We start from the raw sequence: 21548 nt of genomic DNA, 5'->3' as shown, positions 1-21548 counted from the left end.
TGCAACACTGCACACTTTTTCGCATTGAACTCCATCTGTCATACTTCTGCTCATTTCATCATCCTGTCTATATTATCCTGAATCCTCAAGTTTTGTATTATCTGCAAACTTTACAGTACTGCGCCCCACTTAGAAGTCATGACAGACTACTGGCAATCCAGCCAATGCTTTAATAGTGCAAGATGTAATGGAAACAGGCACAGAAACAGCAGCAGACCATGTGTTGAATGCTAAACTTGACCCAAAGTATTCTCCAGACTACACCAAGGGCCAACTGGTAAACAGATCCAACCCAATACCCACCTGTCAGAAACCCCAACACTGCATCAACTGCACCGGGCTCCTCCTGCTCTTCCATTATATCCTCCCTCCCACTCCTCTCCACTCTCCTCTCCACTCTCCTCTCCACTCTCCTCTCCACTCTCCTCTCCACTCTCCTCTTTCCTCCCCTGCTGTTCTCCCCTAAAATACCCTACTCCTCCCCACCTCTACCGTCTCCTCTGCTCCCCTTTCCTCCCCTCCCTTCCACTTTCTCTCATCCCCTCCTCTCTTCCTCTACCTCTTCTCTCCTCCCCTCTCATCTTCTCCAGTCTCCTCTCCTTTACACCCCTCTTCGGTCTTCCTTTCCCTACAACTCCACTTTCTTCCCCTCCATGCCGCTTGTACCCTTCAATCCTTTCTCCTCCTCTCCCATTCGCCTCTCACTTTTCCCCTTCCATCATACATACCCTCTCCAAACCTCACCACTGCCCACTCTTCTCTCCCCCTCCACAACAGTCCTGGCCGCTCCCCCTGCCTCACATCCTCTCCTCTCCCTTTACATCCCCTCTGCCCCATCCCTCCTTCTCCCCACTTTCTCCACTTCTCCTTTATATCCCCTCCACCTCCTTCCCTTCCCCTCTGCTCCCCCTCAATGCCTAGCTCTCCATCTTTCCTCTCTATATACCCCTTTCTTGCACCCCTCCTCCACGCCCCGCCCCACCTTACCTATCCCCTCCACCACCTCCCTCCCTCATTTCTCCACTCAGTGTCACCTGACTCAGTTTGTAGCACTCTTGCCTCAGAGTCACAAGGTTCCCGATGCAAATTACGCTCCAGGGCTTGAGCACAAAAATCAAGGCTGACACTCCAGTGTAGTAGTGAGGGAGTGCTGCACTGTCAGAGGTGCCATCTTTTAGATGAGACGTTAAACCGAGGTCCCCTTTACCTGCTTGGGTAGATGTAAAAGATCCCATGGCACTATTTCGGGGAAGCGCAGGGGAGTTGTCCCCGTGTCCTGGCCATCACAATCAACATCACAAAAACAGATTATCTAGTCATTATCACATTGCTGTTTGGGGGAATTTACTGTGTGCAAATTGGCTGTTGTATTTCCTACATTACAATAGTGACCACACTTCAAAAGTACATCATTGGCTGTAAAGCGCTTTGAAATGTCTGGTGGTCATGAAAAGCACCAGATAAATGCAAGTCAGTCTTTCTCTCCCACCCTCAGCGTTCGATCTGCCATCTCCCCCTCCATCCTTCTTCCCTCATCCATTCCCTCCCTCTCACTCCTATCCCACTAACCCTGCCCTTCATCCTGTCCCTCCCTCTTGCTTCTCCCTTCCTCTACTCCTCGCTCACTCTCGCTGTCCCTCCCTCCCCCACCCTCTTGCTGTCTTCATACTCCCTCTTTCTTCATTCTGTCCCTCTGACCCCTTCTAATCTTCACCCCTCCCTCTTCCTCATTATACCGCCCCCTCACATTCCCCCAACTATTTTTTCCTCGCCCTTTCCCTCCCCTTCTACCCACCCCCCTCCCTCTCTCCTTCTCCCCCTTTCTCCACCTCTCCCCCCTCTTCTCTCTCCATTTTCACCTTTCTCCCCATCTCTCTCGCCTCCTATCTCTCCACCCCATCTTCCCTATCCCTCTCCTTTTCCTTCTTTTCTCCTGTCCCTCCTCTCCCCCTCTCACTGTAATCTAGAAAATGATAATACAGTTGCTTCTTGATTAACTGGTTTTCTGTTGTAAAATTTACAAATTTTAAATTCTTTTATTTTGAAATGGTTCCAAGAATGGAAGGACATGAGATGGTTAGCTTGTTCCTGCTCTCCCAGAGTCAAATTAATTGGTGCCGTTTCCTGTTCTCACCCCGAAAAGGAAAACTTCTTCAACTTCGCTCCAATTTCCACATTTCTCTCACCTTTACATGGTCCATCTCTGACACTTCCCTTCCCTACTTCGACTTCTCTGTCTCCATCTCTGGGGATAGGCTGTCCACTAATATTCATTATAAGCCTGCTGACTCCCACAGCTACATCAGCTACTCTTGAGGAGGATGCAGAGAAGCTCCATGTGATTTGGACAGGTTGAGTGAATGGGAAAATACATGGCAGATGCAGTATAATGTGGATAAATGTGAGGTTACCCACTTTGGTGGCAAAAACAGAAAGGCAGATTATCAGAACGGCGATAGATTGGGAAAGGGGGAGGTGCAGCGAGACTTGGGTGGCCTTGTGCACCAGTCGTTGAAAGTAAACATGCAGGTGCAGCAGGTTAAGAAGGCAAATGGTATTCAAGTACAGGAGCAAGGATGTATTGCTGCAATTATACAAGGCCTTGGTGAGACCACATCTGGAGTATAGTGTGCAGTTTTGATCTCCTTATCTGAGGAAGGATGTTCTTGCTATGGAGGGAGTGCAGCGAAGGTTCACCAGACTGATTCCTGGAATGGCAGGACTGACGTGTGAAGAAAGATTGGCTCGATTAGGCTTGTATTCGCTAGAGTTTAGAAGAATGAGAGGGGATCACATAGAAACCTACAAATTTCTAACAGGACTGGACAGACTAGATGCAGGAAGGATGTTCCCGATGGTGGGGGATTCCAGGACCAGGCGTCACAGTCTAAGGATAAGGGGTAAGCCATTTAGGACTGAGATGAGGAGGGATTTCTTCACCCAGTGAGTGGTGAACCTGTGGATTTCTCTACCACAGAAAGCATTTGAGGCTAAATCATTAAATATATTCAGGAAAGAGTTCGATATAGTTCTTAGGGCTAATGGGATCAAGGGATACAGGGAGCAAGCGGGAATAGGGTACTGAGTTTGGATGATCAACCATGATCGTATTGAATGGTGGTACAGGCTCTCAGGGCCGAATGGTCTACTCCTGCTCCTATTCTCTATGTTTCTATGTTTCCTCCTGTAAGGACTCTATTCCATTCTCCCAGTTTCTTTATCTCCGACGCATCTGTTCTGATGATGCAACCTTCCACACAGCACTTCTGATATGTCTTCCTTTTTCCTTAACCGAGGAATCCCCTGCACTGTGGTTGAGAGGGCCATGTCCGACTCATTTCCAAAACTTCTGCCCTCACACCTTCCCCTGCCTCCCAGAACCACGACAGGGTTCCCCTTGTCCTCACTTTCCACTCCATCCTCTGCCATTTCTGCCACCCCAGCATGATTCCACCACCAAACACATCTTCCTCTCCCCTGTCAGCATTCTGAAGGGATCATTCCCTCCACGACACCTGGTCCACTCCTCTATTTCCCCCAACATCTCGTCCCCTTCCCATGGCACCTTCCCCTGCCCTTTTACCCTCTCTCCTCACCATTCAAGGCCCCAAACACTCCTTCCAGGTGAAGCAGCGATTTACTTGTACTACTTTCAATTTAGTATACTGTATTCGCTGCTCACAATGTGGTCGCCTGTATATTGGTGAGACCAAATGCAGATTGGGTGACCGCTTTGCAGAACACCTTCGCTCAGTCCGAAAGCATGGGCCCAAGCTTCCGGTTGCTTGCCATTTTAATTCACCATCCTGCTCTCACACCCACATCTCTGTCCTTGGCCTGCTGCAGAGTTCCAGTGAACATCAACATAAGCCCAAGGAACAGCACCTTATCTTCAAATTAGGCACTCTACAGCCTTCTGGACTCAACATTGAGTTCAACATCTCATCATGACCGTCATTTTGATTGGGTTTTATTTTTAACTATGTACCGGTCTTAAACATTTTTTTTCATATGTTTGCTTTTGGATAGAGCTGTTCATTATTCTGCCATTAAAACTCTCTCTGTACAAATGCTTTGTCTTTTACTACGGTTATTATGACTCCCTTTGCCTTTTATTCCATGACATCCTTGTCATTTAATCTCTCTTGCCCTCCACCTTATCACAAATCTTCCATTTTGTTCTTCTTCCACCCCTTTCATTTGCTCAAAACCTATATTTCTAACCTTTGCCAGTTTGGATCAAAAGTCACAGGCCTGAAACATTAACTCTGTTTCTCTCTCCACAGATGCTACTGTGTATTTCCAGCACTTTCTGTTTTTTATTTCAGATTAATCAGTGTTCATTAATAACTGTCTCATTTTGATTCCTCCTGTCTCAGCTCCACTGATTGGCCCTAAAGTATGGGGAAAACATATTTGGAAATCACAGGCCGAGGTGATGTGGGACAAGATTCCAATCAACAAACGTCAAGGTTTTATTCGGAATTACACAATATTCTACAGTGATAAGAAGGGGCCTGTTCAATGTGAGTATCAAAAGAAAGCAATATAGAGCAGTAAAAGGAGTTTTTCCACCTATCATGGAACTAAATGCTGAGTTGCATTGTGTAATTATTGGACGGAGAGCCCTCCTCTTTGGCCCAAGTGTGCAAACATTCAATGATCTGAAGAAGAACAAAGGAACAGGAGTAGGCCATTCAGCCCCTCAAGCCTGGTACACCATTCCATGGGTATTACACCTTACTCCATATACCCACATTTGCCTTATATGCTTAATACCTATGGTTAACAAAAATCTATTAATCTCAGATTTAGAATTTACAACTTATCGAACATCAATTGCCATTTCTGAAGGAGAGTTCCAAACTGCTACCGCTCTTTGTGAATTGAAGTGTTTCCGAATTTCACTCCTGAAAGCTCTGGCTCTAATCTTTAGACTCTTCACTCTAGCCCTAAACTCCCCAGCCAAAGGAAATAGCTTCTCCCGATCTACCCCATCTGTTCCCCTTAAGATCCTGAAAACTTCAATCTAATCACCCCTTAACCTTCTAAATTCCAGGGAATGCAACACTAGTTTGTGCAATTTCCCCTTGTAATATAACCCTTGGAGTCCAGGAGCTGAATTTTGTTCTGCTCTTAGAGAAGGGCAAGGAGCAAACAAAATTGCAGGCAGCGCCATTCCCAATGTCGCCTGGGCCCCCTGCCATTTTGTCCGGCTTGGGGACAGGCCAATTGAGGTCCTTAATGGTCATCCTGTGAATAGTTGAGGCCCCTGCATCCTCAAATTAGAGTACCTGCACATTATCTTTACTTTGTCTCCTGCCACTCAGCGGAAACTCCAGTACAGATCCCAGGGGTATATCGTATATCAAATCCTGCCAATCGGAACACTCCCTTTATTCCGACTTGCTGCCTCTTTTCTCCCAACCAGTTACCAGCCCATGTCACAAGATCAATTTCAATTCCGTTGTGCTTCCATTTTTGCGAATAATGTTTTGTGCAAAACCTTATCAAATGCCTCTGGATATAGACAAGATTCACAGACATAAAAGGGACCTCAAAAATCTTCCATCAGTATGTGGTAAACAGGTATTAAGAGGTGGGGTGGGTTCTATTGGGGACAAGGAGGGTTAAATAAATTCTCTGAGCAGCAAACCCAGAGAACCATGGATGACCAGAAACATTCAGGGTACGATGAGAAGGAAAAGAGAGGCTTTTAGCAAATACAAGTACAGAAAGTGTAGGATGGAGCTTAAGAAAGCAATTAGGAGAGCAAAGAGGGGATATGAGAAAGCTCTAGCTGGTAAAAGTAGGGAAAATCCCAAGATATTCTATAAGTATATCAATGGGAAGAGGATAACCAGGGAAAGAGTAGAACCCATTCGGGACCAAGGGGGAAATTTGTGGGTGGAGCCAGAGGACATTGGTAGGGTGTTGAATGAATACTTCACATCTGTCTTCACCCAAGAGAAAGAGGATGTAGATATGGAACTTAGAGAGAGAGACTGTGAGGTTCTTGAGCAAATTGTCATCGGGAGTGACAAGGTATTGGAGGTTTTGGAAGGCTTAAAAGTGGACAAATATCCAGGTCCGGACGATTTGTGTCCCAGGATGCTGTGGGAGGCGAGGGTGGAGATTGCAGGGGGTCTGACCCTAATTTTTAATTCCTCTCTGGCCACGGGGGAGGTGCCAGAGGACTGGAGAACAGCTAATGTGGTCCCACTATTTAAGAAAGGTTGTAGAGATAAGCCAGGGAACTACAGACCAGTGAGTCTCACGTCAGTGGTAGGAAAACTATTGGAGAAAATTCTGAAGGAGAGAATCTATCTCCACTTGGAGAGGCAAAAGTTGATGAGGAATAGTCAGCATGGCTTTGTCAGAGGGAGGTCATGCCTAACAAATTTGATTGAATTTTTTGAGCATGTGACCAGGTGTGTAGATGAGGGAAGTGCAGTTGATGTAGTTTACATGGATTTCAGCAAAGCCTTTGACAAGGTCCCACATGGGAGACTCATCAAGAAAGCAAATGCACATGGGATACAGGGTAACTTGATAAGGTGGATTCAAAATTGGCTTAGCTGTAGGAGACAGAGAGTGATGACAGACAGCTGTTTTAGTGACTGGAAGCCAGTGTCCAGTGGCGTACCACAGGGATCTGTGCTGGGTCCCCTATTGTTTGTCATTTATATAAATAACATAGATGACTATGTGGGGGTAGGATCAGTAAGTTCACGGATGACACAAAGATTGGCCGAGTGGTTAACAGTGAGGTGGAGTGTCTTAGGTTACAGGAAGATACAGATGGGATGGTCAAATGGGCAGAAAAGTGGCAGATGGAATTTAACCCTAAAAAGTGTGCGGTGATACACTTTGGAAGGAGTAATGTGACACGGAAGGATTCAATGAATGGCCTGACACTGGGAAGTTCCGAGGAACAAATAGACCTTGGCGTGTTTGTCCATAGATCTCTGAAGGCAGAAGGGCAGGTTAATAGGGTGGTGAAAAAAGACATATGGGACACTTGCCTTTATCAATCAAGGCATAGATTACAAAAGCAGGGAGGTCATGTTGGAGTTGCATAGAACTTTGGTAAGGCCATAGCTGGAGTACTGTGTGCAATTCTGGTCACCGCATTATAGGAAGGATGTGATTGCATTGGAGGGGATGCAGAGGCGATTCACCAGGATGGTGCTTGGGATGGAACATTTAAGCTATGAAGAGAGGTTGGATAGGCTTGGGTTGTTTTCGCTGGAGCAGAGAAGACTGAGGGGTGACCTGATCGAGGTGAACAAGATTATGAGGGACATGGACAGGGTGGATAGGGAGCAGCTGTTCCCCTTAGTTGAAGGGTCAGTTACGAGGGGTCACAAGTTTAAGGTGAGGGGCGGGAGGTTTAAGGGAGATTTGAGGAAGAACTTTTTTACCCAGAGGGTGGTGACGGTCTGAAATGCCATGCCTGGGAGTGTGGTAGAGGCAGGTTGCCTCACATCCTGTAAAAAGTACCTGGATGAGCACTTGGCACATCATAACATTCAAGGCTATGGGCCAAGTGCTGGCAAATGGGATTAGGTAGACCAGGTCAGGTGTTTTAATGCATCGGTGCAGACTCGATGGGCTGAAGGGCCTCTTCTGCACTATATTATTCTGTGATTCTGTGAAATTTGCTTCGAGGCACAAGGCAAGGTTAGAATACTTAATAAGTACTTTGTATTGGTGTTTACGAAGAAAGAAGATGCTGTCAAAATATCAGTAAAAGAGGAGATGGCAGAGGTCATGGATGGGGTGAAAATTGAGAGGCAGGATGTACTAGTAAAGCCGGCTATGCTTAAAATGGATAAGTTGTCTGGTCCGGATGGCTTGCATGCCAGGTTGCTAAAGGAAATCCGGAAGGGCTTGCCATAATCTTCCAATCTTCCCTGGATACAGTGGAGATGCCAGAGGATTGGAAAGTGGCAAATGTGACACACTTATTCAAGAAAGGGTGGAAAGACAGTCCTAGTAACCACAGGCCAGTCAGTTTAACATCAGTGGTGGGTAAGATTTTAGAAACAATAATTAGGGGAAAAAAGTCAACAGGCACTTGGAGAGGTTTGAATTATTTCAGGACAGCAGATTGTGCTTGACTAAGGGTGGTGCTGTTGTGTGGTGTACCAACCTCTACCTTGCAGAGGCTCAGCGCCAACTCTCAGACACTTCTTCCAACTTCCGCTGGACCATGACACCACCACCAAACATCAAGCTACTGTCCACAGGACTGTCACTGACCTCATCTCCTCTGGAGATCTTCCTTCCACAGCTTCCAACCTCATTGTCCCGCAACCCCTGACAGCCCGCTTCTACCTCCTTCCTAAAATCCACAAACTGGACTATCCCAGCAGACCCATTGTGTCAGCCTACTCCTGCCCCACTGAACTTATTTCTTCCTATCTTGACTGTATCTTTTCTCCCCTGCTCCAGTCTCTTCCCACCTACATCCGTGACTCTTCTGACGCCCTACATCATTTTGACAATTTCTGGTTTCCTGGCCCCAACCACCTCCTCTTCACTATGGGGATCCAATCTCTCGACACCTCCATCCCCCACCAGGACGGTTTGACTGCTCTCCGCTTCTTCCTTGAACAGAGGCCCAACCAGTCCCCATCCACCACCACCCTCCTCCACCTGGCTGAACTTGTTCTCACATTGAACAACTTCTCCTTCAACTCCACTCACTTCCTTCAAGTAAAAGATGTTGCTATGGGTAACTGCATGGGTCCTAGCTATGCCTGGCTTTTTGTGGGATATGTCAAACATTCCTTGTTCCAGTCCTACTCAGGGCCCCTCCCCCAACTCTTTTTCCGGTACATTGATGACTGTATTGGTGCCGTTTCCTGTTCCAGCCCGGAACTAGAAAGCTTCATCAACTTTGCTTCTAATTTCCACCCTTCTCTCACCTTTACATGGTCCATCTCCGACACTTCCCTTCCTCAACTTCTCTGTCTCCAACTCTGAGGATAGGTTGTCTACTAATATTCATTAGAAGCCCACCGACTCCCACAGCTACCTCGACTACACTTCCTCACACCCCACCTCCTGTAAGGACTCCATTCCAATCTCCCAGTTTCTCCATCTACAACTCATCTGTTCTGCTGATGCTACCTTCCTCAACAGCGCTTCTGATATGTCTTCCTTTTTCCTCAACTGAGGATTCCCCTGCACTATGGTCGACAGGGCCCTCAACCGTGTCTTTTTTAAAAAATTCATTCATAGGATGTGGGCATCGCTGGCCAAGCCAGCATTTATTGCCCATCCGTAATTGCCCTTGAACTGAGTGGCTTGCTGGGCCATTTCGAGGGCATGTAAGAGTCAACCACATTGCTGTGGATCTGGAGACACATGTAGGCCAGACCAGGTAAGGACAGCAGATTTCCTTCCCCAAAGGACATTAGTGAACCAGATGGGTTTTTACAACAATCGACAATGGTTTCATGGCCATCATGAGACTAGCTTTTAAATTCCAGATTGATTTCTTGAATTCAAATTCCACCTTCTGCTGTGGTGGAATTCGAACCCATGACCCCAGAGCAATACCCTGGGTCTCTGGGTTACTAGTCCAGTGACAATACCAGTACGCCACCGGCCCATTACCTGCACCTCTACCCTCACCCCTTCCCCTCCCTCCCAGAACCAGAACAGGGTTCCCTTGTCCTCACTTTCCACCCCACCAGCCTCCACATCCAAAGGATCATCCTCCGCCATTTCAGCTTCATCCAGCGTGATGCCACTACCCCTCCCCTCCCCTGTCAGCATTCCAAAGGGATCTTTCCCTCTGCGACACCCTAGTCCACTCCTCCATTACACCTGAAACCTTGTCCCCTTCCCTCGGCACCTTCCCATGCAATCGTAGGAGGTGTAATATGTGCCACTTTACAAAGAACAAAGAACAGTACAGCACAGGAACAGGCCATTCGGCCCTCCAAGTCTGCGCCGATCTTGATGCCTTTCTAAACTAAAACCTTCTGCACTTCCGGGGACCGTATCCCTCTATTCCCATCCTATTCATGTATTTGTCAAGATGCCTCTTAAACGTCGCTATCATACCTGCTTCCACCACCTCCCCCGGCAGCAAGTTCCAGGCACTCACCACACTCCGTGGAAAAAACTTGCCTCACACATCCCCTCTAAACTTTGCCCCGCTCACCTTAAACCTATGTCCCCTAGTAACTGACTCTTCCACCCTGGGAAAAAGCTTCTGACTATCCACTCTGTCCATGCCACTCATAACTTTGTAAACCTGTATCATGTCGCCCCTCAACCTACGTCGTTCCAGTGAAAACAATCCGAGTTTATCCAACCTCTCCTCATAGCTAATGCCCTCCAGACCAGGCAACATCCTGGTAAACCTCTTCTGCACCCCCTCCAAAGCCTCCACGTCCTTCTGGTAGTGTGATGACCAGAGTTGCACACATTATTCTAAGTGTGGCCTAACTAAAGTTCTGTACAGCGACAGCATGACTTGCCAATTTTTATACTCTGTGCCCCGACCGATGAAGGCAAGGATGCCGTATGCCTTCTTGACTACCTTATCCACCTGCGTTGCCACTTTCAGTGACCTGTGGACCTGTACGCCCAGATCTCTCTGCCTGTCAATACTCCTAAGGGTTCTGCCTTTTACTGTATACTTCCCACCTGTATTAGGTCTTCCAAAATGCATTACCTCACATTTGTCCGGATTAAACTCCATCTGCCATTTCTCCGCCCAAGTCTCCAACCGATCTATATCCTGCTGTATCCTCTGACAATCCTCATCACTATCCGCAACTCCACCAACCTTTGTGTCGTCCACAAACTTACGAATCAGACCAGCTACATTTTCCTCCAAATCATTTATATATACTACAAACAGCAAGGGTCCCAGCACTGATCCCTGCGGAACACCACTAGTCACATCCTTCCATTCAGAAAAGCACCCTTCCACTGCTACCCTCTGTCTTCTATGACTGAGCCAGTTCTGTATCCATCTTGCCAGCTCACCTCTGATCCCGTGTGACTTCACCTTTTGTACCAGTCTGCCATGAGGGACCTTGTCAAAGGCTTTACTGAAGTCCATATAGACAACATCCACTGCCCTTCCTTCATCAACCATCTTTCTCACTTCCTCAAAAAACTCAATCAAGTTAGTGAGACACGACCTGCCCTTCACAAAACCATGCTGCGTCTCGCTAATAAGTTCATTTGTTTCCAAATGGGAGTAAATCCTGTCCCGAAGAATCCTCTCTAATAATTTCCCTCCCACTGACATAAGGCTCACTGGCCTATAATTTCCTGGATTATCCTTGCTACCCTTCTTAAACAAAGGAACAACATTGTCTATTCTCCAGTCCTCTGGGACCTCACCTGCAGCCAATGAGGATCCAAAGATTTCTGTCAAGGCCCCAGCAATTTCTTCCCTTGCCTCCCTCAGTATTCTGGGGTAGATCCCATCAGACCCTGGGGACTTATCTACCTTAATGCTTTGCAAGGCACCCAACACCTCCACCTTTTTGATAACGACATGACCCAGACTATCTACACTCCCTTCCCTAGACTCATCATCCACCAAGTCCTTCTCTTTGGTGAATACTGATGCAAAGTACTCATTTAGTACCTCGCCCATTTCCTCTGGCTCCACACATAGATTCCCTCCTCTGTCCTTGAGTGGGCCAACCCTTTCCCTGGTTACCCTCTTGCTCTTTATATACGTATAAAAAGCCTTGGGATTCTCCTTAATCCTGTTTGCCAATGGCTTTTCATGACCACTTTTAGCCTTCCTGACTCCTTGCTTAAGTTCCTTCCTACTGTCTTTATATTCCTCAAGGGATTCGTCTGTTCCCAGCCGTTCAGCCCTTACGAATGCTTCCTTTTTATTTTTGACTAGGCTCACAATATCCCGCGTTATCCAAGGTTCCCGAAACTTGCCAAAGTTATCCTTCTTCCTCACAGGAACATGCTGGTCCTGGATTCTAATCAACTGACGTTTGAAAGACTCCCACATGTCAGATATTGATTTACCCTCAAACAGCCGCCCCCAATCTAAATTCTTCAGTTCTTGCCTAATCGTGTAATAATTAACCTTCCCCCTATTTAGCACCTTCACCCGAGGACTACTCTTATCCTTATCCACACGTACCATAAAACTTATGGAATTATGGTCACTGTTCCCGAAATGTTCCCCTACTGAAAGTTCGACCACCTGGCCGGGCTCATTCCCCAATACCAGGTCCAGTACGGCCCCTTCCCTAGTTGGGCTATCTACATATTGTTTCAAGAAGCCCTCCTGGATGCTCCTTACAAATTCTGCCCCATCCAAGCTCCTTGCACTAAGTGAGTCCCAGTCAATATAGGGGAAGTTAAAATCACCCACCACTACAACCCTGTTACCTTTACATCTTTCCAAAATCTGTCTACATATCTGCTCCTCTATCTCCCGCTGGCTGTTGGGAGGCCTGCAGTAAACCCCCAACATCGTGACTGCACCCTTCCTATTCCTGAGCTCCACTCACATTGCCTTGCTGCATGACCCCTCCGAGGTGTCCTCCTGCAGTACAGCTGTGATATTCTCCTTAACCAGTAATGCAACTCCCCCACCCCTTTTTCATCCCCCTCTATCCCGCCTGAAGCTTCTAAATCCCGGAACATATAGCTGCCAATCCTGTCCTTCCCTCAACCAAGTCTCTGTAATAGCAACAACATCATAGTTCCAAGTACTAATCCAAGCTCTAATTTTATCTGCCTTACCTGTTATCCTTCTCGCATTGAAACAAATGCACTTCAGACCACCAGTCCCGCTGTGCTCAGCAACATCTCCCTGTCTGCTCTTCCTCTTAGTCTTACTGGCCTTATTTACTAGTTCCCACTCAGTTATTTCACCTGCTGTCCTACTGCTCTGGTTCCCACCCCCCTGCCACACTAGTTTAAACCCTCCCGAGTGACGCTAGCAAACCTCGCAGCCAGGATATTTGTGCCCCTCCAGTTTAGATGCAACCCGTCCTTCTTGTACAAGTCCCACCTCTCCCTGAAAAGATCCCAATGATCCAGATATCTGAAAGCCTCCCTCCTACACCAGCTGTTCAGCCACATGTTTAGCTGCACTATCTTCCTATTTCTAGCCTCACTGGCACGTGGCACAGAGAGTAATCCCGAGATTACAACCCTAGAGGTCCTGTCTTTTAACTTTCTACCTAACTCCCTAAACTCCCCCTGCAGGACCTCGTCACTCTTCCTGCCTGTGCCGTTGGTACCGATGTGTACCACAACCTCTGGCTGTTCACCCTGCCCCTGCAGAATGCCCCCTGTCCATTCAGAGACATCCTTGTCCCTGGCACCAGGGAGGTAACATACCATCCTGGAGTCTCCTTCACGTCCACAGAAGCACCTATCTGTGCCCCTGACTATAGAGTCACCTATAACTATTGCTCTTCTCCTACCTCCTCTCTATCCCAGGCCCCAAACACTCCTTTCAGATGAAGCAGCGATTTACTTGTACTTATTTCAATGTAGTTTACTGTATTCGCTGCTCACAACGTGGTCTCCTCTACTCTGGGGAGACCAAACGCAGATTGGGTGACTGCTTTGCGGAACACCTCCAGTCAGTCCAAAAACATGACCCCGAGCTTCCTGCTGCTTGCCATTTCAACACACACCCCCTGTTCTCATGCCCACATCTCTGTCCTGGACTTGCTGCAGTGTTCCAGTGAACATCAACACAAGTTCGAGGAACAGCCTTTCATTTACCGAGTGGGCACGCTACCACCTACCGGACTGAACATTGAATTCAATAATTTCAGAGCATGACTGGCCCCCCTTTTTCTTTTTCTTTTTTTCTTTTTATTTTATTATAGTTTGTTTCATCATTCATTTTTTTTTAACCACATGCCTGCCCAGTTTTTTCATGTTTGTGCTTTTGGCCAGGGCTGTTCATTATTCTGTTATTTCACACTCTCTCTGCACTAATGAATTGTCTTTCAACGCACCATTAACGCACCCTTTGCCTTTGCTCCATGTTCTTCTGGTCAGTTATTCTCTGCGACCCTCTGTCCTATCAACACCTTCCCTTGTTATCTTTTGCCCCACCTCTGCTTTATTTGCTTAATACCTATTACATTTCTAACTTTTGCATGAAAGGTTAACTCTGCTTCTCTCTCTTCAGATGCTGCTAGATCTGCTGAGTATTTCCAGCATTTTTGATTTTTACTTGTGCTTGACTAATCTAGTTGAATTTTTTGATGAAGTAACAGAGAAGTTTAATGAAGGGTAAACAATGGATGTTTTCGGTTTAGATTTTAAGAAAGCATTTGACAAAGTACTACATAAAAGGCTGGTTAACAAAATTAAAGCTTATTGGAATAGGAGTGTCTGTGTCACCTTGGATAAGAAATTGGCTGAAGGATTCTTTTCTTTTGGGCCTCCTTATCTCGAGAGACAATGGATACGCGCCTGGAGGTGGTCAGTGGTTTGTGAAGCAGCGCCTGGAGTGGCTATAAAGGCCAATTCTGGAGTGACAGGCTCTTCCACAGGTGCTGCAGAGAAATTTGTTTGTTGGGGCTGTTGCACAGTTGGCTCTCCCCTTGCGCCTCTGTCTTTTTTCCTGCCAACTACTAAGTCTCTTCGACTCGCCACAATTTAGCCCTGTCTTTATGGCTGCCCGCCAGCTCTGGCGAATGCTGGCAACTGACTCCCACGACTTGTGATCAATGTCACACGATTTCATGTCGCGTTTGCAGACGTCTTTATAACGGAGACATGGACGGCCGGTGGGTCTGATACCAGTGGCGAGCTCGCTGTACAATGTGTCTTTGGGGATCCTGCCATCTTCCATGCGGCTCACATGGCCAAGCCATCTCAAGCGCCGCTGACTCAGTAGTGTGTATAAGCTGGGGGTGTTGGCCGCTTCAAGGACTTCTGTGTTGGAGATATAGTCCTGCCACCTGATGCCAAGTATTCTCCGAAGGCAGCGAAGATGGAATGAATTGAGACGTCGCTCTTGGCTGGCATACGTTGTCCAGGCCTCGCTGCCGTTGAGCAAGGTACTGAGGACACAGGCCTGATACACTCGGGCTTTTGTGTTCCGTGTCAGTGCGCCATTTTCCCACACTCTCTTGGCCAGTCTGGACATAGCAGTGGAAGCCTTACCCATGCGCTTGTTGATTTCTGCATCTAGAGACAGGTTACTGGTGATAGTTGAGCCTAGGTAGGTGAACTCTTGAACCACTTCCAGAGCGTGGTCGCCAATATTGATGGATGGAGCATTTCTGACATCCTGCCCCATGATGTTCGTTTTCTTGAGGCTGATGGTTAGGCCAAATTCATTGCAGGCAGACGCAAACCTGTCGATGAGACTCTGCAGGCATTCTTCAGTGTGAGATGTTAAAGCAGCATCGTCAGCAAAGAGGAGTTCTCTGATGAGGACTTTCCGTACTTTGGACTTCGCTCTTAGACGGGCAAGGTTGAACAACCTGCCCCCTGATCTTGTGTGGAGGAAAATTCCTTCTTCAGAGGATTTGGAAGTGGTTCAAGAGGATGGAAAGGATGGAAAGCAAGTAAATAGTTATTTTTCAGACTGGGGATGGTAGACAGTGGTGTTCTCCAAGGGTCAGTGCTGGGACAACTGATTTTTTGACACATATGAATGACTTGCATATTGGAATTGACAGTAACATTTCAGAATCTGCAGATGGTACCAAACTTGCAGGAGTGGCAGACAGTGAAGATGATACAAATCACCTGCAACAGGACATATATAGGCTAGCAGAATGGGCAGAGAAGTGGCAAATGGAATTTAATACAGAGAAGTGTGAGGTGATGCATTTTGGTAGAAGGGATGGAGTTAGGTCATATAGAGTCATAGAGTTATACAGCACAGAAACAGGCCCTTTGGCCCATCGTTTCTGTGCCGGCCATCAAGCACCTAACTATTCTCATCCCATTTTCCAGCAACTTGGCCCAAAACTTTGTATGCTATGGCATTTCAAGTGCTCATCGAAATACTTCGTAAATGTTGTGAGGGTTCCTGCCTCTACCACCTCTTCAGGCAGTGCGTTCCAGATTCCAACCACCCTCTGGGTGAAAAAATGTTTCCTCAAATCCCCTCTAAACCTCCTATGCCTTACCTTAAATCTGGTGCCCCCGGTTATTGACCCCTCCGCTAAGGGGTCTTAAGCTTCTTCCTATCTCACCTATCAATGCCCCTCTGAGACTTAATGACACAGTTCTAAAGAGTGTGCAGGGACGGAGGGACCTTGGGGTGCATGTAGGTGGCAGGACATATTGAGAGAGTGGTCAGCAAAGCATATGGGATTTTGGTCTTCATAAATAGACGTATTGAGTACAAAAGCAGGGAAGTTATGCTGAACCTTTATAGAGCTCTGGTTAGGCCACAGCTAGAATATTGCTTCCAGTTCTGGTCACCACACTTTAGGAAGGATGTGAGGATCCTTGAGAGGGTGCAGAGGAGGTTTACCAGAATGATTCAGGGTTGGAGAAGCTGTGGTCTTCTTGGAGCAAGGGAGATTGTGGGGAGATTTGATAGAGGTGTACAAGGTTATCTCAAGTTTGGATAAAGTAGACAAAGAAAACTGTTTCCATTAGCTGATGGTACAAGGACTAGGGGACGCAGATTTAAGGCTTTGGGCAAGAGATGCAGGGGTCGGGGGAGGGGGGAATGTGAGGAAGAACATTAATCCACATCGCTGCCTATGAGGGTGGTGGAAGCAGACGTAATCAATGATGCCAATAGGAAATTGGATGGACACTTGAAAGAAACAAACTTTCAGGGCTACGGGGATTGAGTGGGGGAATGGGACTGACTGGATTCCTTTTTGGACAGCTGACATGGACTCAATGGGCTGAATGGCCTCTTTCTGTGCCATAAATGATTGACTCCTCTGTCCATCATATTAGTGACCTCTTCAAAAACACCAACTAAATTATTCAAACATGACCTCCCCTTCACAAACCCATTGTGAATCTTTGATCAGCTGATAAATGTCTAAATACTCAGTCACTTTGCCCGGTTGGTAGATTCCAGTCATTTCCCACAATTGTCGTTAGGCTGACAGATCTCCAGTCTCCTGGTTTATTCCTCCTGCCCAACTTAAATAATTCAGTAATGTTTGTAATTGTCCAATCCAAAGACACAATTCCTAAATAATAGAAGGTTTCAGGCACGGGAAAAGGCCACTTGGCCCATCGTGTCTGTGCCGGCCGAAAAATGATCCACCTATTCTAATCCCACCTTCCAGCATTTGATCTGTAGCCCTGCAGATTATGGCACTTAAGGTGCATATCCAGACTCCTTTTGAATGAGTTCAGGGTTTCTGCCTCAACTACCCTTTCAGGCAGTGAGTTCCAGACCATCACTATCTAATTTTTCTACCAATCACTTTAAATCTATACCCCCTCATCATTGACCTCTCTGCTAAGGTGAATAGACCCTTCACCTCCACTCTATCCAGGACCCTCAAAATTTTGTACATTTCAATCAGATCTCCCCTCAGCCTTCTCTGTTCCAAGGAGAATAACCCCAGTCTATCCAATCTTTCCTCATAGCTGCATTGTTCCAGTCCTGGCAACATCCTCGTAAATCTCCTCTGTACCCTCTCTAGCGCAATTACATCCTTTCTGTAATGATGTGACCAGAACTGCACACAGTGCTCAAGTTGTGGCCCAATCAATAAGTTATACAGTTCCAGCATAACCTCCCTGCTCTTGTATTCTATACCTTGGCTAATAAAGGAAAGGATTCCAAATGCCTTCTTAACCATCTTATCGACCTGTCCTGCTACCTTCAGGGATCTGTGGACATTCACTCCAATGTCCCTCATTTCCTCTACACTTCTCAGTATTTTCCCATTAATCGTGTATTCCTTTGCCTTGTTTGACCTCCCCAAATGCATCACCTCACACTTCTCCAAGTTGAATTCTATTTGCCACTTTTCTGCCTATCTGACCAGACCATCAATATCTTCCTGCAGCCTACAGCTATCCTCCTCGCTATCTACCACACGACCAGTCTTTGTGTCGTCTGCAAACTTCTTGATCATGCCCCCTACATTTACATCCAAATCGTTAATATACACCACAAAAAGCAGGGGACCCAGTACTGAGCCCTCCGGAACGCCACTGGAAACTGCCCTCCAGTTGCTAAAACAGCCATCAACAATTACCCTTTGTTTCCTGCCACTGAGCCAATTTTGTATCCACCTTGCCGCATTTCCATGGATCCCATTGAATTTTATTTTTTTAACCAGTTTGCCATGTGGGTCCTTGTCAAAAGCCTTGCTAAAATCCATGTAGACCACATCAACTGCACAATCCTCATCTATCTTCCTTGTTACTTCTTCAAAAAATTCGATCAAGTTAATCAAACAAGATCTTCCCTTAACAAATCCATGCTGACAATCCTGTAATAAAAAGGCCTATCCTTTGCTCCCCTTTTAAACAGAGGCACAACGTTAGCAATTCTCCTGTATCCAGTGCGGACTGGAAAATGATGGTCAGACCCTCTGCTATTTCCTCTCTTGCTTCTTTTAACAGCCTAGGATACATTTTATCTGGCCCTTACAAGGATCACAGAATCACAGAATAATACAGTGCACAAGAGGCCCTTCGGCCCATCGAGTCTACATCAATGTATTAAAGACACCTGACCTGTCTACCTAATCCCATTTGTCAGCACTTGGCCCAAAGCCTTGAATGTTATAACGTGCCAAGTGCTCATCAAGGTACCTTGTAAAGGATGTGAGGCAACCCGCCTCTACCACTCACCCAGGCAGTGTATTCCAGACCGTCACCACCCTCTGGGTAAAAAAGTTCTTCCTCAAATCCCCCTTAAACCTCCTGCCCCTCACCTTAAACATGTGTCCCCTCGTAACTGACCCTTCAACTAAGGGGAACAGCTGCTCCCTCTCCACCCTGTCCATGCCCCTCAGAATCTTGTACGCCTCGATCAGGTCACCCCTCAGTCTTCCCTGCTCCAGCGAAAACAACCCAAGCCTATCCAGCCTCTCTTCATAGCTTAAATGTTCCCTCCCAGGCAACATACTGGTGAATCACCTCTGTCCCCCCTCCAGTGCAATCACATCCTTCCTATAATGTGATGACCAGAATTGCACACAGTACTCCAGCTGTGGCCTTACCAAAGTTCTATACAACTCCAACATGACCTCCCTGCTTTTGTAACCTATGCCTCGATTGACAAAGGCCATTTGTCCCATATGCCTTTTTCACCACCCTATTAACCTGCCCTTCTGCCTTCAGAGATCTATGGACAAACACGCCAAGGTCCCTTTGTTCCTCGGAACTTCCCAGTGTCAGGCCATTCATTGAATACTTCCGTGTCACATTATTCCTTCCAAAGTGCATCACCTCACACTTTTCAGGGTTAAATTCCATCTGCCACTTTTCTGCCCATTTGACCATCCCGTCTATATCTTCCTGTCACCCAAGACACTCAACCTCACTGTTAACCACTCGGATGGTAATCCCATAAATACTTCCTCTCTCCCTATGTTTGTCACATCCAATACTTCACACTCTTCCTCCTTAACTACAATCTCTTCATCGTCCCCCTCTTTTGTGAAGACAGATGCAAACATACCAATATCTTCTGCTCCTACACATAGGTTACCTTTTTGGTCTTTGTTCTCCTTAGTTATCCTCTTACTCTTAATGTATTGATAAAACATCTTTGGGTTCACCTTGATTTTGCCAATATTCTTTCATGCCCTCACTTTGCTTTCCTAATTTCCTTTTTGATTTCACCCCTCCACTTTCTATACTCCCCTCAGCTTTCTGTAGTATTGAGTTCTAGGTGTCCTACATAAGCTTTCCTTTTCTGCCTTATCTTACCCTGTAAGCTCCTCGACATCCATGGGCTCTAGATTTGGCCGCTTCACCCTTTTTCTTTGTGGGAACATGTTTACTCTGAACCCCTTGAATCTCCCCTTTGAATGCTTCCTACTGTTCTGACACTGATTTATCTTCAAGTAGCTGTTTCCAGTCCACTTTCACTAAATCACTCCTCAGTTTGGTAAAATTGGCCTTGCCCCAATAAGAACTCTAACTCCTGTTCTACCTCTGTACTTTTCCATAATTATGTTAAAACTGACTGAATTATGATCACTGCCACCAAAATGCTCTCCCACTGCCACTCCTTCCACCTGCCCAGCTACATTTCCTAAAACTAAGTCTAAAACTACACCCTCTCTTGTTGGACTTGCTACAGACTGGGCAAAAACATTCTCCTGAATGCACCTCAAAAATTCTGCCCCCTCAATTCCTTTCACACTAAAACTCTCCCAGTTAATATCGGGGTAGTTAAAATCCCTGACTATTACTGCCCTATTCTTCTTGCACGTCTCAGAGATTTGCCTACATATCTGCTCTTCTATCTCCCTCTGACTATTTGGGGGTCTATAGTACATTCCCAGCAGTGTGATTGCCCCTATTTTGTTCCTTATCTCAATCCATATGGCCTCATTTGATGAACCTTCCAACATATCATCCCTCCTCACAGCTGTAAGAGTTTTCTCGACCAAACTTGCCACTCCCCCTCCTTTCTTATCCCCCTCCCTTCTTATCCCCCTCCCTATCATGTCTGAAAATCTGTAACCAGGAACGTTGAGCTGCCATTCCTGTCCCTCCTTCGGCCATGTTTCTGTAATAGCTATGATATCACACTGCCACGTGTCTATCTGTGCCCTCAGCACATCTGCTTTATTTGCTATACTCCTTGCATTGAAATAGATACCCTTGAGCACTGCCAAACTCTTTTTAAAAATTTCTAACCCTTGTTTCCTGTCTTCCAGACTCACCCATTAATTTTCTGCCTTCCATTTTGTCCCAGCCGAGTCTACCCTCAGGTCCCCATCCCCCTGCCAAACTAGTTTAAACCCTCCCCAACAGCACTGGCAAGGAACTCATTCCCGGCTCTGTTCAGATGCAACGCTTCCGATCTGTACAGGTCCCATCTCCCCTAGAGCCGGTCCCAATGTCCCAGGAATCTGAAGCCCTCCCTCCTGCACCCTAACTTCTGACTGCAAAACTACATTCCTCTTTCTACCTATGTCATTGGTTCCGATGTGGACCACAACTGCTGGCTGTTTACCCTCTTCCTTCAGGATATTCTGCAGCCGCTCAGTGACATCCTTGACCCTGGCTCCAGGGGAGCAACACACCATCCTGGATTCACGCCTGCAGCCACAGAAACGCCTGTCTGTTCCCCTGACTATTGAATCACCTATCACTATGGCTCTTCCAGTATTCCCTGTACCGCCCATGCAGCTGAGCCAGCCATGGTGCCATGGAGTTGGCTCTGGCTGCACTCCCCGGGTGAAGCATCACTTTCCTCAGTATTCAGAACTGAATACATGTTAGAGAGTGAGATGCACTCAGGGGTCTCCCGTTCTACCTGCCTGATTCTTCTTGACACTCTGGTGGTCACCCATTCCCTCTCTTCCTGTGGGGTGACCACATCTATAAATGTGCTATCCACGTAGCTCTCATTGTCACGAATGCACCACAGTGTTGCC

At 46.7% G+C, this 21548-nt stretch overlaps 1 protein-coding gene across 4 annotated transcripts in view; it reads left to right on the top strand.

Annotated features, from left to right (window-relative positions):
- Positions 1-21548, top strand: part of LOC137347060 (granulocyte colony-stimulating factor receptor-like) — a 568030-nt gene that overhangs the window by 519831 nt on the left and 26651 nt on the right. For all 4 annotated transcript variants that reach the window (XM_068011070.1, XM_068011069.1, XM_068011068.1 and 1 more), the window contains one exon: positions 4380-4526. In XM_068011070.1, the coding sequence (XP_067867171.1) occupies positions 4380-4526 (147 nt within the window). The remainder of the gene's footprint in view (positions 1-4379; positions 4527-21548) is intronic.

Source organism: Heterodontus francisci, chromosome 31 (genome assembly GCF_036365525.1).
Source record: "Heterodontus francisci isolate sHetFra1 chromosome 31, sHetFra1.hap1, whole genome shotgun sequence".
NCBI lineage: Eukaryota > Metazoa > Chordata > Chondrichthyes > Heterodontiformes > Heterodontidae > Heterodontus > Heterodontus francisci.
This window is presented reverse-complemented; position numbering and strand designations above follow the sequence as displayed.